The sequence below is a fragment of the Podarcis raffonei genome, chromosome 3, assembly GCF_027172205.1.
Source record: "Podarcis raffonei isolate rPodRaf1 chromosome 3, rPodRaf1.pri, whole genome shotgun sequence".
Classification (NCBI taxonomy): Eukaryota; Metazoa; Chordata; class Lepidosauria; order Squamata; family Lacertidae; genus Podarcis; species Podarcis raffonei.
Window position 1 is genome coordinate 106,094,102 of NC_070604.1, and position 18,158 is coordinate 106,112,259.

The window sequence follows — 18,158 nt, forward strand, 5'->3', positions numbered from 1 at the left end:
CCTTTTTTTTTAAAATACCCTCCCATTGCCAAAGATTTCAGCAGATTACTACAGGATGTGGAACAAAGAAGTACCGGTTCTTTAGACAAGGAAAAACTATCACAAAAGGCTTTATACTCTCAGGCCTGAATTTCTTTGGAAAGCAAATTTTCAACTGCTTAGGGACGGGTAGAACTGTGGAAGCCAATGCAGAGGCTTCTGGAGCTGGCTTGCACCCACACTGCGCCTTTTCTCCCTAAGATCAGCATGCTGGTAGACAGCGCTTAACTGTGCAGGCTGGGGTCAGGTTTAACAGGAGGCAGGAGGGGCTGCCAATAGTACAAGATGGACATTTATCCAAAGGCTTAGAGTGCCTCTCCTCTCAGAAGTATGCATGTGTGGCATGCTTTTGTTTCTAACCTGGTAACAGATAAGTCTGAGATACCGGAAAGTGGTTTTCATTGCTGGCCTGCTACCTTTGACACCGAAAGATCAATCCGTTATGAAGATCTGAACAGGGAAACGTTTGGTGATACGGGTGACGAAGTGCACGCTGGTTGGAATTCAGATAGCTTTTAAAGAAGAGAGACAAGAAGGAAGCGTCTAGGAACAAGTCACCAACTTCTGACGTGCTGCAGAAGCTAGCCATAATTTCTGCTGCATTAACATTCACACATCAGGGATCCCTGTTTAGACCCTGCATTTGAGAGCTAAAAAGCTGCTCTGGCCTCATGCAAGGAGCTTGCAGTAGCCTGGTGCCTTGACATTTACGTTTTCTCAAAACCAGCAAGCTCTACAACCGCTTTCGAAGCCCCCCCCCCCCCCCGTGTTTGCTCGGTGTTTTCAAAAATAGTGAGTCCAGGTTCCCCTTTTGCTCACAGTCGCCGTAGTTCTTTGACCTTTCACTTCTCAAAACAAGCCAAAAATTCCAAGCCAACTCACAAATTGACCCGAAGCCTTGTCAGTCACAATGGTACCAGCATTAATTTATTAAAATTAATCCAGAAAGCAACCTTACATTAAGTTTAACAAAAATAGAATCTTGTAAAAAATGGGGTTAACCCACCATCCCTGCTCTCCTAACCTCGAGCAGCTGCGTCCGACGAGCAGGCGCAATACCACAGTTTAGGTCTCTTGAGTTCGGTAGGATACACTTTCAAGGCAGGGGAAGGTTGGTTTGGCAGTTCTAGTGACACAAGGAGCTCCAGGAAGGCAGGGAGGCCTGGGCCTTGGAGTCCACTTGGTTTTTTAGAAAATGAGAGAGAAGGGAAGGGGTTTGGGGGTGGGCACTGGCGGGTCTCGTCAGGGAAGAGGAGGGCAAAGAGGCACAAATAGCTGCCACGGGAAGGCTAGGCTCAGGACACCTTTGCTGCAGTTACTGGCTCTCTCGTTCTGGTGCTCGTGTTGGATTTTAGGATGTGTTCGTGTATATATCTGTGTCTGCGTGTCAGTCATTTTTAAAAGGAACTTGTTCCTCCTCGTACATCCTGTTCTGCAAGAGACCTGCCTCACGAAGGTGCAACTCGGCCCAGCTAGCGGAGCTCAGGAGAGCGCTGCAGTGAGTGCAGTGGCCATCAATGGAGTGCATGGCATGTAAGCTGGCGCTCCATCGCAAGACAGCGCCTTGGCCAGAAAGCCCTCCCGGGGGCACAGGCCGCAGGGGCCTCTGGCCTGCCCTCCCTCAGCTGTGCGAGCAATGGCTCCCCCTCTTGCTCCACCTACCTAGCAGGGCCCAGCAATGCGGCAATCAAAGCACACACTGTTTCACCACAGCTGCAGTACATCCTGCACGAAGAGGTCCTTGCCCCACTGCAACTCTCTTTTTCTCTCATCCTGCTTTCTCTGTACTCTCCCCCGCCCCCCACAAATAAAAGCCAGAACAGATCGGTTAGTGACGAAGCCCCTCGGCTTCCCCCTCCAGCCCCATACAAGCTGTGCTGCTTTAGCAAGACCCTTTCCCCCTTCCTATTCCACTGGAATGGCACTCATTTGAGTTTCTCCCGCCTTTTGTCATGGAGGTCGGCCTACTGTGCTTTAAAGTGGCAAAGAACCAGCCGTTCTAGGATTCAGTCCCTCTGCTGCACCAGAGCAATCCCGCCATCTGTGGATCTGTATCGGGTCCCAGAGGCAAGCGCTGCCCTGGGCTCGGGCACTCCTGTGCCACCTCCCCCTTAAAAATGGGAAGCAAACAGCAACACAGCAACTCCAGCCTTTTGTCTTGCAAACGTCTTGAACTACACAAAGCAGCTCATACCTGGACCAGCTGCCTGCTGCAGAAACGAGTTGCCCCTGCCTTTCCTTTCTGCTATCTCTGTACCACTTGCTTTCTATTCTCCCATCTGGGCATTTCCTCAGGGCATGAGAAGCTGAGCAGTGTCAGGCCCACTCCAAGCAGGAGGGGCCAAGTATTTTTTAGGAGAGACGGGGAAAGCTACTTTGTGTTAAAAGATGGCAAGGTACCCAAGATCCCAGCAGCCCTCTGTGCACTGGGGGCGGGCATTGCAGAGTGGCACTTGTGGGCAGAGGTCCAGCTTGCCCAGAATGGCAACGGGGTGAGCCTGGCTGAGCAAACCCCCTTTCTTGCCCATGGCAAGGCATGGGAGGGAACAGAGTCCCAGCTGCCCCGAGCCGACGGCTGGTTGGGGAGCTGTGCAAGTTCCCCCCTGGCCTCTTTCATTCCTGGAACAAGGAAAACTGGCCCAACGGCCGAGTCTTCAAGAGTTCAGGCTGAGAAAGCTCTGTGAATGCGTGCAGGTGTGTGTGTGCCTTCCTTCCGTTTCCTAGGACCAAGTTCACGTTAAAAACTAAAACAAAAACAAAAAAAAACCTCATGGGTGAGACGTAAAGCAAATCGGGATGCTCCTTGCACAGAACAAATGGAGCCAAAGAGAGCCCTGGCCGGATTAGGGCTCCAGCCCTGGGCCATCAGGCAGTCCAGTCCAGTCCAGTCAGTCATCTTCGGCAGAAGCAAGGAGCTGGATTGTCCCTCCTCTGTTCAGCACGGCAGAGCCCAAGTCCTCCCCGAGGCTATTGCCTCGGGCTGCTTCCTTTCCTTTATCCTCACGCGCTCTTTGTGTAGCCGAAGATGCCGATGGGGAAATGCTTGACGTGTGTCGGCCACTGTGCGGCCAGCTGGAAAAACTTCACATCGTTCCACTCGATGCCGTCAATACAAACTGCAGGAGAGGAGGCAAAAGAGAGGAAGGACATTCAGGCCAGGAGCAGGGAAAGTGTGGAAGCAAGCGTTCAGAAGAGAAGCTGAACTGGGGCTTCCAGGGAAGAGCAAGACATGAAGAAGAAGAGTTTGGATTTGATATCCCGCTTTATCACTACCCTAAGGAGTCTCAAAGTGGCTAACAATCTCCTTTCCCTTCCTCCCCCACAACAAACACTCTGTGAGGTGAGTGGGGCTGAGAGACTTCACAGAAGTGTGACTAGCCCAAGGTCACCCAGCAGCTGCATGTGGAGGAGCGGAGACGCACACCCAGTTCACCAGACTACGAGTCTATCGCTCTTAACCATTACACCACACTGGCTCTTGTGTGCTGGTGGTGGAGGAGGAAATGCCGTTCAAGTTAAGCCCAGAGGTTGCTAATTTAGGGCTTGCAGATACCACGGTGTAACAGATTGGTGGAGAATTCAGGCAATAATCCCACAGCCTGAATTGTGCCTACATTCTCCACTAACCTTCTTATAAGAACTTTCACCATGCTGCCCCTGGAGGCCTTTTTCAGTGCCCCCAGGATGATCCATTAAGCCCCAGATTCCCATCTTCTACTTAAAAAGAGAGTAAGAAGTGTTTTTAGGATGTGCAATATGAAGCCAAATGCACACACCATTCTGCCTCTGGTTTGCGAGAAATTTGCTTGCTCTTTCAGCGTTGTACTTGTGCCTCCCCGCTGCCCTTGGAAAAGTCTTGCACATGTCTAGGTGTGTAAGAGAGGAAGAGATGCACATGTGGTCTGTGTGTGAGAAAGACGGAGCATATGCATGTTGGTCTGAAAAGGAGAGGTATGTGTGTGAGAGAGACGCAAAGAAGTATGAGTGAATGTGTGGTCTGTGAGAGAGAGGGAGAATGAGTGAGTGTGGATTGTGTGGTGAGGGTGAGTGTGGTATGGCCTTCTTGGTAGTGGCACCCTCCCCTCAGATGTCAAGGAGATGAGCAACTATATAACTTTTAGAAGACATCTGAAGGCAGTACTGTATAGGGAAGCTTTTAAATGTGTTTTTAAGTACAGTGGTACCTCGGTTTGCGAACATAATCCGTTCCGGAAGTCCGTTCTTAAACCAAAACAGTTCTTAAACAGAGGCGCGCTTTCCCTAATGAAGCCTACTGCCGCCGGTGCCCTTTCACCGTTCGGATTCCATTATGAGACCGAGGTAAAGTTCGCAAACCGGGACACTGCTTCCGGTTTTGTGGAGTTCGCAAACCGAATAGTTCGTAAACAGGGCTGTTCTTAAACCGAGATACCACTGTATGTTGGAAGCCACCCAGAGTGAACCCAGTCAGATGGGAGGGGTACAAATAATAAATTATTACTATTATTAGCCACCTAGTAGATTTCCCCTGGTACTGGGGGGAAACTCCCCTTTTATTAAAACATCAACAGCATCTGAGTGTGAAATCGTTATTGTGTGACCTCCACAATCAGTACCAGGTTGGTAGGTGAGGGCTGGAAGTAACAATGACTGTACTCTCTCCAAATAGGTTGGCGAACACCCTGTTGTAGAGCGCTGGCGGAGCCACGAGGCGAACAGAGCTCTGGCTAGGGCTATTCAGAAAAGGACAACAACTCAGCCGCCATAGAAACGGCCCACTCACCACGGAGCATGGTGTTTTGGTGCTTGGCTGTGCAGATCAGGCGTGTGATCCCCTCAATTACTTGACTCTTCGGTTCCAAGTCCTTCTCTTTGTTTTTCTTAGTCAGGAACATGACTGCCAAAAGATAACCATTCGAGATTCAACAGATGTCCACACAGTGAAATCCTATCGCTGAGCAAGCACTGGAAGTTTCATGCCCCTTTCCACGGCGCATGCCAAGAGTCTGCCCATGAGAACTACAAGCACAGTTCCCAAACTTTCCCCCCTGCCCCACAGACCATCTGAAATTTGCTGAGGGTTTTGCCAGCCCACTCACCAATTTTTCTGCCTGAAGCGGCAGCTATGATGCATTATGATTCTCAATTGTGTTTTCACTGCTTCTTTTGTTTCTTACACACTGCATTTCATTGTATAACATTTTGAATTCCGTGAAATTTGAACCGTAATAAAATGAAGTGCAATGTAAGAAATAAGAAAAGCAATGACAATGCAATTAAAATGTAATACAGTGGTACCTCGGGTTAAGAACTTAATTCGTTCTGGAGGTCCGTTCTTAACCTGAAACTGTTCTTAACCTGAGGTACCACTTTAGCTAATGGGGCCTCCCGCTGCTGCCCTGCCGCTGCCGCACGATTTCTGTTCTCATCCTGAAGCAAAGTTCTTAACCCGAGGTACTATTTCTGGGTTAGCGGAGTCTGTAACCTGAAGCGTATGTAACCCGAGGTACCACCGTATGCATTGTGTGGAACGTTCTGTTTCCTGTCTTCAACCACAAATCCATTGGCATGTCTTGGCCCACCCAAATGGGATCGCTGGTAATTCAGGGACCACTGTTTGGACTAGAAGACTCTTGGGCCAGTAGGAAACCAATCAATGTCAATAGTAAAATAACGGCAATAAATAAACGAGCAGGCTGAGCTGGTATAGGCAGACAAGAAAGAGCTGTGATGCTTCTGGGGAAGATTACCTTTCTTATTCTTCTCCTTGGTGACCACAGTCATGGCCATGGTGTTGGGGGCAGTCAGCTCCCCAGGGCCGGGGATGCGGCTGACCTGCAGGGAGCGGAAATTGCTCTTCAGGGTGTTTTTGATGCCCGTCTCTCGCTTCTCGGCCTCTTTCCTCTTCTCTGGACCCTGCGCTGTCCAGTAATCAACCTGCAGGCCCATCACCTCCACGCCGGGACTCAGGTTGCTGGGAGGAAGAGGGGAAACAGAAGCTGCAACCAAAATGGACCCCGAGCCAAGCCAGGCGAGCAGCAGAACCACATGGCATAGCTCAGGCCGGACTGTACCACCGCAGGTTCTGAGGGGGACAGAGGTGGAAGCGCGCCACTTACCCAGCTCCCGAGAGCCCGCTGCTGACCGATGGGGAGGGCGGAGGGGTACCCACCACCTCCTTGGTATAGGGGACGCCTCCGCCAGATGGAGACGACGAGCTGAGCAGCGAAGTGGTGCAGATGGTCACATCGTCAGAATCAACTAAGGAAAGGGGGATAATGGCCATATTATACCAGGGAGATGGTGGCTGATTTCAGGACCCGGGTGGCATTTTAACATCCATCCAATTCAGAGTGCTTCCAGATGACTTGTTTCTTGAGCACAAAGTTTGGGGGAAGCTTAGACGACTGTCTTAGATGTTTACTACGGCCTCGGTCCAGTCTATCTGAAGGAGCGTCTCCACCCCCATCGTTCTGCCCAGACGCTGAGGTCCAGCTCCGAGGGCCTTCTGGCGGTTCCCTCACTGCGAGAAGCCAAGCTACAGAGAACCAGGCAGAGGGCCTTCTCGGTAGTGGCACCCGCCCTGTGGAACGCCCTCCCACCAGATGTCAAAGAGAACAACTACCAGACTTTTAGAAGACATCTGAAGGCAGCCCTGTTTAGGGAAGCTTTTAATGTTTGATGCATTACTGTATTTTAATATTTTGTTGGAAGCCGCCCAGAGTGGCTGGGGAATTATTATTATTATTATTATTATTATTATTATTATTATTATTATTAGTTCTGCTTTGTCTGCAGGAAGGTTAGGTGATGTTGCATCAATCAAATGCCACTCCACCCTTCCCAATGGCTTCCCCCAGCATTCGTCTTCTTGCAAAAGAGTCTCGATTCTGCAAGCATGTGTTTCTATTGCGCAATAGCAACCTTACAGCCTGCACAATCTTAATTTTCTGGCCTGTGAGTGAATCCTGCCTGGAAATAGTGACACCTGGAAGCGCCCTCATTCATTGTATGTTTTACACCTTTTATATAACCTGCTCTCCCAAAGCTGGGATTTACAGCCTTGCACCAAAAACACCTTGGGGAGCTTACTGTTGTTAGACACAGCTTAGCCTAGTCAATAATTAATAATAATAATAATAATAATAATAATAATAATAATAATAATAATAATTGTACCCTGCCCATCTGACTGGGTTGCCCCATCCACTCTGGGCAGCTTCCAACAGATATAAGAACACAATAAAACACCAAACATTAAAAGATCCAGTTATTACATAAGACCATCTAGTCTAGCATCCTGTTCTCACAGTGGCCACCCAGATGCCCATGGGGCACCCACAAGCGAGCTATGGCCACAAGAGTCCTCTCCCCTCCTGCGGTTTCCAGCAACTGCTATTAGAAGCATTGTTGCCGCTAACTGTGGAGACAGAGCCCAGCCACCAGATCCCACCAGCAAATTGGAGAAGGATCTGTGCTGGGTCCTTGCAAGATGCAGGCTGGGTGGGAGACCAGAGTCAGGCTGTCTTGGCTGTAGCCTCCGGGCACCTGGCTCAGTGCCTTTTTCTCACCTGAGGTGTTGAAGGACTGCTCCACAAGGCCCACTTTCACCACCTGCCAGTGAACAAGGAGAAAAGCCTCAGTCAGTACCCAAAGACTTGCCAAGAGCCAACTTTCCATGCCAAGGAGCGGCTAACACAGCCTTCGTCATGCTGGCAGGGGATGATGGGAGTTGTAGTCCCAAATGTCTGGAAGGTGCCAGATCAGCAAAGGTTGAACAAACACCTCACATGACAGTGACTGTGGCTTCCTGCCAAACTACCTCCTCTCTTGGGGAAGGTGAAAGGAAGAAGAAGAAGAGGAGTTTGGATTTGATATCCCACTTTATCACTTCCCAAAGGAGTCTCAAAGCAGCTAACATTCTCCTTTTCTCTTCCTCCCCCACAACACACACTCTGTGAGGTGAGTGGGGCTGAGAGACTTCAAAGAAGTGTGACTGGCCCAAGGTCACCCAGCAGCTGCATGTGGAGGAGCGGAGACACGAACCCGGTTCCCCAGATTACGAGTCCACCGCTCTTAACCACTACACCACACTGGCTCTCTTAACATTAACTTGCAAGACAAGTTATATGGGTGCTGCCAAGGAGAAGGAGAAGGGCAAGGGCTTTTCTGAGTGGTCTAGCGGCCCCCCAACAACAGCACTCACCCCAACAAACGGCACAAACTTCTGGCAGGAATCCTCGTCAGGGCTGTGAAATGGAGCAGAGGCAATTAAAAGCTGCAAACCCGCCCCCCCTCCTTGAAAGAATCCTTGGCCTGGAAAGGCAACTGCGGAGAAGGGGGTAGCTCATGCAGCCAGCAGGACCTCCCATCATCCTTTGCTCACCATCCTCCTGAGCTGCCAAGGGACACGGCCCCCACCCCACCCCACCTTCATCCAGGCTATTTTGTCCCTGTCCTTGTTGACGTGTCTTGTCAGTGCACAGCCTCCCCCCGCCCCCCCCCCCAGCCAGCAAAGAGTTATAAACAAGCAGCCGTTCTGAGAGAGCCAAAGCGATGTCGTCTCATCTTTAGGATGGGACGGGGGGCGAGGGAAGCAGGACAGACTCCTCTGCCTTAGGCAGCAAAGCAACCCCACCCCCGGCCACCCCAAATGCTGAGCACACGGCGTAGGGAAGGTTGCAGGAGGGAAGGAATAAGACAAGGAGCACAGGGATGGATGCGTTTAAGAGGCTCAGGAGGAAGGGGGGACTTTTCCTTCCCTCCCCGACATGCAACCAGGAACAGGCAGCAGCCCTTGTCTCACACAAGGCAGAAGACGGAGGGTGGGGGGAAAGAGAAAGGAGTCAGGAGTCAGCTCTGTTCCTGGACAAAGAGGAGACGGACAGACACTGGGGAAGAAGGGCAACACTGCAGCAAGCCACAGTTCCAATACCTGATATAAAAATCAAAATAGAGGCTTCTTTTCCTTGAATGCCAAAACAAACAAGAAACAAAAAAGACCAAGAAGAGGGAGAGGCGTAAAGAACTGCTGGAACGTAAGCGGTCACTAAGATGACGGGCGCCGGGAGGTGACCCAAAGACACACACAGAAGTGGTGTCCGTCTGAATGGCAGCTTTGGGGAGGAGAGGGGTCCTGAACTCTTGAGCAGCAGGGGGAGAAGCTTCTTCTGGCTGAATCTGAGCAGCCAGGTTCTGAGCTTGTGAACCGAGTCAGAAGTAGGGGAAGGGGGATGTCTCCCTGAAGACACACCTGTTTACCCCTGGCCTTGGGACACCTGCGATGTTTGTGTTTTGGTTGCCCAGCCTATTTATAGGATCATAGAACTGCAGAGGGCAAAGGGACCTAGTCCGACCCCCTGCAAAGCAGGAATCTCAACATGGCGGATGATGGAGACAAAGGAATGCAACCGTTGGGCTAGAAAATGGCCCCCACCCCCTGGGTTTATGCCTTGCCCTTCGCTGGTATCAGTACAGATAAGGGGAGGCGTATACAACTGTGCAACAGGAAACAAACCCAATAGTAAACAAACAGCTATCCCTGTGATTGCCATCTGTTTCGATTGTTTTTAATGCTCCACTTGGCAGCCACAGTGAGCCTGCTGGTGATTAAATGAATTTAACCACAATCATAATAAAAATGTAGGCATTGTCATTTGGCTCCAGATCTTTTTTGGGGAGGGGAGACTGGGATATCACCTCTTTACCCTGGCTTTTCAGGTGCATGTTTTTAGGACCCACCTTTTTTGTACGGTTGTAAGTTGCTTTGAAGTGTTTTTCACATGTTTTAATACTGCTAACCCACTGTAGGATCTTAGGATGGAGGGTGGGTAATTTCATCATCATCATCACCATCCCCATCACCATCCCCACCCCCCATTAAAGACCCACATCCTTCTGGCCCCAGCCCATTTGCCTGCGCCCTCTTCTCTCTGGGTCCAAACTGCACAGTGACCCCCAAAAAGAGGGAGGCTCTTGCCTAGTTAGAGGGAGAGGGAGGGCCAGGGTGGGGTGGGGTGGGTCTCCTGCAGAGGGGCCAAAAAGAGAAAAGAGGTGTTGGAGGGGAGACAGCTGCATAAAGAGAAAGGAAGGCAAAACTTGCTTGGCCAGCCCAAAACATCTTCAGAGCATCAGACTGGGAAAGACTGTCTTCTTACCTGCTGGCGAACCATCTTTATTTACAGAATCATTCCATTTCATCCAGTAGCCTAAACGGAATTGATTGGGATGGTTCTGTAAAACCTGGCACTGGACTACTGGCTGGGCACCAGATTGGCAGAGGCTGCTGTCAGTACACATAATGTCTTCCAGCACCAGAGGGGTTCTGCCTCTCTTCCACCCTTGGCCAATGGCCCCTTGCTGAGCCACAGGCAGATACTGAGCTGGGTCCACTCCTGGCGCCAGGCCTGGCAGGCACCGTTGGGTTTTGTTGGGAGCTGCCCAGAGAGGCTGGGGCAACCCAGCCAGATGGGCGGCATATAAATAACATTATTATTAGTATTATTATTGGGTTTGTTTGGGGTTTTTTATGACACAGTCTTACTCAGATGCCCTGGCAGACCTGCACTCTCCCGTGTAGATAACAACAGCACGCCCAGAGTCCTCTCCACCTGATCTTGGGATTTAGTAGGCTGATGCTAGAGCTGATGCCACAGTCTTCACACTTTTGAAGAGCATTTTCTGCATCTCACACACACGGCTTCTGGAACACCCCGGCCCCCACCACCCAAATTAATTGCCCTAAAGCTGCTACACTTTGCAGTGGGTTCCAGAATACGTACACTGCTCAACGCCAGCATTGGCCAACCTTGGATCTCCAAATGTTGTTGGACTCTGATTCCCATCAGCTCCAGCCAGCATGTCCAACAGTCAGGGATGATGGGAGTCGGAGTCCAACTACAGGCTGGGGAAGGTGGATCTACCCTCTACCTGGGACTCTGGCTGAGGCTGATGGCATTTGAAGTCCTACAACGATGGAGGTTACCAGCTTGGCGAAGGACTGAAAACTACATGTAGGCTAGTTGCCAGTGGAGTAGTAAAACCATCTATTTCAGAGGTTAGGAACCTGCGGCCTTCCTGATGTTGCTGGACCACAACTCACATTGCCTGGAACTGATGGGAATATGACACAGCTGCAGGGCCACTGGGCGCCCCTCCCATTAGGCCAGCCCAGAGTGCAGTGGGGATAGGCTAGCCCAGAGCTTTCAGATCACCATGGATTAACTCCTCTTAAGTCGACCACTGCAGACTCTTCCCCGCCCTGCCCCAACACAAAGCAACCTCTCTCCCCAGCCTCGGTTTTCCGACAGCGGCATTGAGTTGCACAACCACAAGCTTGTGCTAACTATGTGAAGCGCCTGGGCACATTGTGTGGCAGCCCGTGGCAAGCTAGCTGCATACATGCGCTGCTGTGACGCATCACTACACCTCCGGCATCCGCCGCTGCAGATGTCTGAAAAGGAACGTCAAAAGCCAAACCCTGCACAAAGCGAAGCTCTGCAGTCTGCACACAAAATACTGTGCCAAATCCTGCACGTGGTGGTCGCTGAAGTTGGCCACCCTTGCTGTAGAGCCTGTTCTGATGCCAAGAATGTGATCGCATTGAGGAAGCATCACCAAACAACTAATGAAGCATAATGAAGTGTAAATGGTCCAGTACAAATCTACCACTAATGCACTATTATTGCATCAATGACATGTTGCCCATGCCTGCAAAAAACCCCAGCTCCATGAGCTTCATTGCCCATATTTTGCCAAGTCCAAGGTCTAACTTAAAGGTAAAGGTAAAGGGACCCCTGACCATTAGGTCCAGTCGTGGCCGACTCTGGGGTTGCGGCGCTCATCTCGCTTTATTGGTCGAGGGAGCCGGCGGCCAGCGTGACTAAGCCGCTTCTGGCGAACCAGAGCAGCGCACGTAAACGCCGTTTACCTTCCCACCGGAGTGGTACCTATTTATCTACTTGCATTTTGACATGCTTTCGAACTGCTAGGTTGGCAGGAGCTGGGAAAGAGCAACGGGAGCTCATCCCATCGTGGGGATTTGAACCGCCAACCTTCTGATCGGCAAGTCCTAGGCTCTGTGGTTTAACCCACAACGCCACCCGCGTCCAAGGTCTAACTGAGTGGCAAGTAAAACTGCTGTAAGTGGCGAGTTGGAGGTGGAGATGCAGTGCTCAGAAGCCAGTGCCCATTTTGCTTCCACTTGATGCTCCAAGACTCTGAAATGAGTTTGAAGGACACCCCACCACCACCCCCAGTTTGAAGGATATGAAGTTCCCCTGTGTCACAGGCTTCCCTGCCTGGCTGGGGCGTGGTGACACCCATCCCAGGACATGTCCCGGCCCAAAGCAGAGCCCCTAACCCTGCAGAAGCTCCCGCGGGGAGTGCAGCAAGCCAGCCGTACGTACTGTGTGCCAGTCCCCGATGGCTGTAGGGGCAAGCAGAGAACAGCAGGGCTTGAAGTACCCCACACACCTGAACTGCGGGGGGAGGAAGCACAGAAACAGAACTTGCAATTCCCCAAAACCACTGACCGGGCCTGCCTTTCTCCTGGCGCCTGGGAGAAGGTTTTCTTCTCCGCCCCATGAGCTGCCTGTTCCTTCTGCTCTCAACCCTACTGTGCTTCAGGAGCAGGTTCAGAGACACTGGAGCCATCCAGGAGCCAGGGAAAAGCCAGCAACAAAGAGTGGGACTCTCTATGCAGCTTCTGCACCACTGCCCAACCCAGCACACTATCCCTTGGGAATCCAGGGAAGCAGTCATGGCCCATGGTAGGGTCCCATGTGGTGTAGAAGGTGGGTCTAAGTAGCTCCTTCATTTGCCCGTGGTGTGTGTGTGTGTGTGTATGAAAGGAAGATGGTCTCTTACCTCTTCTGCTTGTAGGTCAACATGGCCTCGGAAATGGGCAACTGGTGGGACACGTTGGCGCCAGTGATGAACTGGACGACCCGACCAGGGACATCCACTGTGTCTGGAAGGAGGCGAGTGGAAGAGTTAGACGAGGCAGAACATCCTCAAGGAACAAGGCCCCTGCCCCATCCCACCCGGTCCCACCCTGCTCCTCCCCAGCTGGAGACAGGCCTGCTTCGTCCTATAGTGAAAGATTTTGGTTCTTTTCTGAAGCCAAGATGACATGGACTAGAATTGACCAAATATGGGTAACTAGAGGAATGGCACCAAAGATAAAGAAAGTGGACATCTGCCCAAAAACTTGCTCCGACCATAACGCTTTAAGGATGGAGATGAAGCAATTATCAACCGGCTCCTTCAGATGGAGGATGAATGACACCTTATTTGGAGATGAAGAAGTGTACAAAAAGGCCCAAAAAACTTTGAGAGACTATTTTGAAATAAATATGAACACCAATGTAGAAAAAAGAGTAATCTGGGATGCAAGCAAAGCTGTTATGAGAGGGTTCCTGATACAACAGAATGCAATAAAGAAGAGAAGTCAAAATGAGAAGAAAGACAAAATTTTGGAGAAAATAAAAGAAAGTGAGAAGAAATTGAGGGCAAAACCAAAGTTGCAGGAGATTTTGAGAGAAATAAAACTATATCAAGTACAATATATGGAAATGATGAATCAGGAAATAGAATGGAAAATTAAACAAATGAGACAAAAGACATTTGAATCAGCTAATAAATGTGGGAAACTGTTGGCTTGGCAAATGAAAAAAAGACAAAAACTAAATACTATTACAAATTTAGAAGTGGAAGGAAAGAACATACATAACCCAATTGAGATTAGAAACTGTTTCCAGAAGTATTTTAAACAATTATATTCCCAAGGGCCTCAGAAAGAAATGGACATAGACCGATTTTTGAAAATAAATGGACTACAGAAAATCTCTCAAGAAAGTAAATTAATGTTGAACTATAAAATATCTGAACAGGAAGTAGAAGGTGCCATTCAAAATATGCAATTGGGCAAATCTCCAGGACCGGATGGGCTGACTTCTAGATATTATAGATCTTTGAAAGAGTGGCTATTACAACCTTTGAAGGAAGTCTGCAATGAAATTTTGGAAGGGAAAAGGGCACCAGAGTCGTGGAAAGAGGCTTATATTACACTTATACCGAAAACAGAGACTGAAAAGACTCAGCTTAAGAACTACCGCCCTATATCGTTACTTAATGTGGATTACAAAATTTTTGCTGACATTTTGGCCAAGAGATTGAAAAAAGTATTGATGGAAGAGATTCACAAAGACCAAGCGGGTTTTCTCCCGGGAAGACATTTGTCTGATAATTTGAGGAATATAATTGATATATTGGAAAAGCTAGAAGTGAATATAAATACTAAAGCAGTTTTGATATTTGTGGATGTGGAGAAAGCTTTTGACAACATCTCTTGGAGCTTTATGAAGAAGAACCTACAGGGGATGGGGGTAGGCCAAGGTTTTGAAAATGGTATAGGTGCAATATATTCTGAACAAAAGGCAAAATTAATTGTAAATAATGTGGTGACGGAAGAATTTAAGATAGAAAAAGGGACACGACAGGGGTGCCCAATCTCTCCATTGCTTTTTATATCGGTCCTGGAGGTTCTGCTGAACATGATTAGAAGGGACCGGTTGGTTAAAGGTATACAGGTCGGAGCCAAACAGTACAAATTGAGAGCATTTGCAGATGATTTAGTATTGACGTTACAGGAGCCAGAATCTAGTACTAAAAGGGTTTTAGAACTAATTCAAGAATTTGGTCAAGTGGCAGGATTTAAATTGAACAAGTCAAAAACTAAGGTTTTAGAGAAAAACTTAATACCGATTGAAAGAGAGAGGTTTCAGAATGAGACAGGTTTAACTGTGGTTAAGAAAGTGAAATATTTGGGGATTAATATGACAGCAAAAAATGGGAACTTATTTAAAGACAATTATGAAAAATGTTGGACGGAAGTGAAAAAAGATTTAGAAATTTGGTCAAATTTGAAGCTTTCCTTGTTGGGTCGAATTGCAGCTATAAAGATGAATGTTTTGCCTAGAATGTTGTTTTTGTTTCAAACATTGCAGATTGTGGACAAAATGGATTGTTTCAAGAAGTGGCAGAAAGATATTTCTAGATTTGTCTGGCAGGGCAAGAAGCCCAGAATAAAATTTAAGATATTAACTGATGCAAAGGAAAGAGGCGGATTTGCCCTGCCAGACTTTAAACTTTACTATGAATCAGCAGCATTCTGCTGGCTGAAAGATTGGCTGCTTCTTGAGAACACAGACATTTTGGACTTAGAAGGTTTTAACAATGTTTTTGGTTGGCATGCATATTTGTGGTACGACAAGGTTAAAGCACATAAAGCATTTAAAAACCATATTGTCAGGAAAGCATTGTTTAATGTCTGGATAAGATACAAAGATTTATTGGAAAATAAAACCCCAAGGTGGTTGTCACCAATGGAAGCGAAGGCTCAAAAAAAGCTCAATATGGAGGCCAAATTGCCGAAATATTGGGAAATTTTGGAACAAGAGGGAGATAGACTAAAACTGCAGAGCTTTGAGAAACTAAAAAACAAAGTGCGAGATTGGCTTCATTATTATCAGATAATGGAGGCATATAATTTGGACAAGAAAATTGGCTTCCAGGTGGAAAAATCAAAATTAGAAACAGAACTGTTAGAACCCAAAACTAAGATTTTGTCAAAGACGTATAACTTGCTGTTGAAATGGAATACTCAGGATGAAACGGTGAAATCTGCTATGATTAAATGGGCACAAGATGTTGGACATAACATTATGTTTGCTGACTGGGAACAGTTGTGGACCACAGGTATGAAATTCACGGCATGCAATGCCTTAAGAGAGAATATTATGAAAATGATATACAGGTGGTACATGACCCCAGTCAAGCTTGCAAAAATATATCATTTGCCCGATAATAAATGTTGGAAATGCAAAGAAACTGAAGGTACATTCTTTCACCTTTGGTGGACGTGCCCAAGAATTAAGGCTTTCTGGGAGATGATCTATAATGAAATGAAAAAGGTATTTAAATATACCTTCCTGAAGAAACCAGAGGCCTTTCTTCTGGGCATTGTCGGCCAATTGGTGCCAAAGAAGGACAGAACTTTTTTTATGTACTCTACAACAGCAGCAAGAATACTTATTGCAAAGTATTGGAAGACACAAGATCTACCCACTCTGGAAGAATGGCAGATGAAGGTGATGGACTATATGGGATTGGCAGAAATGACCGGCAGAATCCGAGACCAGGGAGAAGAGTCGGTGGAAGAAGATTGGATGAAATTTAAAGACTATCTACAGAAATACTGTAAAATCAATGAATGTTAGAATGATGTTGGATTGAAATTAAGTGGTTTCCAGCTGTAATGCTTTAAGAGAACATGAAAAAAAAAAGGATTATAAATAGGTAATAATATAATGGTAAGGATTTGCTGAACTAATAATTTGTGGTGGAATACAGAAAAGGGAGGTATGAGGAGGTCCGGGAAACAAGTTAAAAAATAAGCAATTGAAAATTTATGTGTTTTTAAATTTTCTTTATTCTGTATTTTTGTTATTTATCTGTTTTTTCTCTTTTTTTATTTCATTGTAATATTTTAAAAAATCTTAATAAATATCTTATAAAAAAAAAATATAGTGAAAGATTTTGGCAGAAGGTAACTGAAACTACCAACAGAACTGTACGGAACAACCTTACATTTACAGAGCAAAACATCCTCTTGAATTATATAATCAGCACATGGAACCTTAAAGGTAAAGGGATCCTGACCATTAGGTCCAGTCGTGACCGACTCTGGGGTTGCGGCGCTCATCTCGCTTTATTGGCCAAGGGAGCCGGCGTACAGCTTCCGGGTCATGTGGCCAGCATGACTAAGCCGCTTCTGGAGAACCAGAGCAGCGCACAGAAACGCCATTTACCTTCCCACCGGAGCGGTACCTATTTATCTACTTGCACTTTGATATGCTTTCAAACTGTTAGGTTGGCAGGAGCAGGGACCGAGCAACGGGAGCTCACCCCGTCATGGGGATTCAAACCGCCGACTTTCTGATCGGCAAAGTCCTAGGCTCTGTGGTTTAACCTTGCAAACCTTACAAAAGGACAATACGAGTGGACTCTCTGTGCCCTTACCACAGCAAAAAGACTGAAAAATAAAAGTGCGGCTCCCTTCTACAATTGGATTTAAGAAGTATACAAACTCACAACATATGAACAACTTGCATATAAATGCAGACTTGCCATGGAAAAATTCCATGGTATTTGGAATCCATTCTTACAAATACTGTTATAGGTTAAGATCTGGTGAAGTGCAATAACAACTTCGTAAAATATGCAGTTTTGGGTTTCCCCCCTTTATTTCCCCTTCTAGGTAAAGGTAAAGGTACCCCTGCCCGTACGGGCCAGTCTTGACAGACTCTAGGGTTGTCCGCTCATCTCACTCTAGAGGCCGGGAGCCAGCGCTGTCCACAGACACTTCCGGGTCACGTGGCCAGCGTGACAAGCTGCATCTGGCGAGCCAGCGCAGCACACGGAACGCCATTTACCTTCCCGCTGGTAAGCGGTCCCTATTTATCTACTTGCACCCGGGGGTGCTTTCGAACTGCTAGGTTGGCAGGCGCTGGGACCGAACGACGGGAGCGCACCCCGCCGTGGGGATTCGAATCGCCGACCATGCGATCGGCAAGTCCTAGGTGCTGAGGTTTTACCCACAGCGCCACCCGCGTCCCTATTTCCCCTTCTACACAGGTTCCATTTCTCTTTCTCTCTCTTTTATCTACGTCTCACATATAATTATGTACTTTTTGGATTTTCAGTAAAGATGCTGTCTTTAAAAAGTCCTGCTTGGACTATTTACCTGAACTAGGGGGCTCAATTCTGCTAAACAGCTCTCTCCAGGCTGCGTCCAGGAACAAGGTGCTGTACCTGTTGTCCACAGAGCCAAGGTACTTGGCCACAGGATGAGAGCCTGCGAACAACACAGAGGAAAATAAATAAATAAATAAAGACCTACGATGCTGGAGAAGGCAAGGAGAGCAAAGCTTGCACTGCCTTAGGAAGCTGTGCCAAAGGGTAAAATCCTGTTTCGCCTGGTTTGCCTCCACTATTTCCAGCCCATCTTTTTCTTTTTCCAGTTGGAGAAGCGGAAGGGACATTCCCACAGGCCAACCAGGGCGGATATCCTAGCAGGG

General features: G+C 48.0%; 1 protein-coding gene across 3 annotated transcripts in view; it reads right to left on the reverse strand.

Moving 5' to 3' along the window:
* Positions 1-944: 944 nt before the first annotated feature.
* Positions 945-18,158, reverse strand: part of LOC128411252 (phosphofurin acidic cluster sorting protein 2-like) — a 176,347-nt gene continuing 159,133 nt past the window's right edge. Inside the window, exons 17-25 of one of the 3 annotated variants that reach the window (XM_053383425.1) lie at positions 17,825-17,935; positions 12,886-12,988; positions 8,954-8,986; positions 8,225-8,267; positions 7,590-7,632; positions 6,138-6,279; positions 5,769-5,992; positions 4,802-4,915; positions 945-3,155 (exon numbers count right to left, since the gene is read on the reverse strand). In XM_053383425.1, coding sequence (XP_053239400.1) covers positions 3,040-3,155; positions 4,802-4,915; positions 5,769-5,992; positions 6,138-6,279; positions 7,590-7,632; positions 8,225-8,267; positions 8,954-8,986; positions 12,886-12,988; positions 17,825-17,935 — 929 coding nt within the window. In that variant the 3' untranslated portion in view covers positions 945-3,039. Of the gene's footprint in view, positions 3,156-4,801; positions 4,916-5,768; positions 5,993-6,137; positions 6,280-7,589; positions 7,633-8,224; positions 8,268-8,953; positions 8,987-12,425; positions 12,498-12,885; positions 12,989-17,824; positions 17,936-18,158 lie in introns of all 3 variants that reach the window. The other 2 variants (XM_053383424.1, XM_053383426.1) reach the window with 2 other exon arrangements.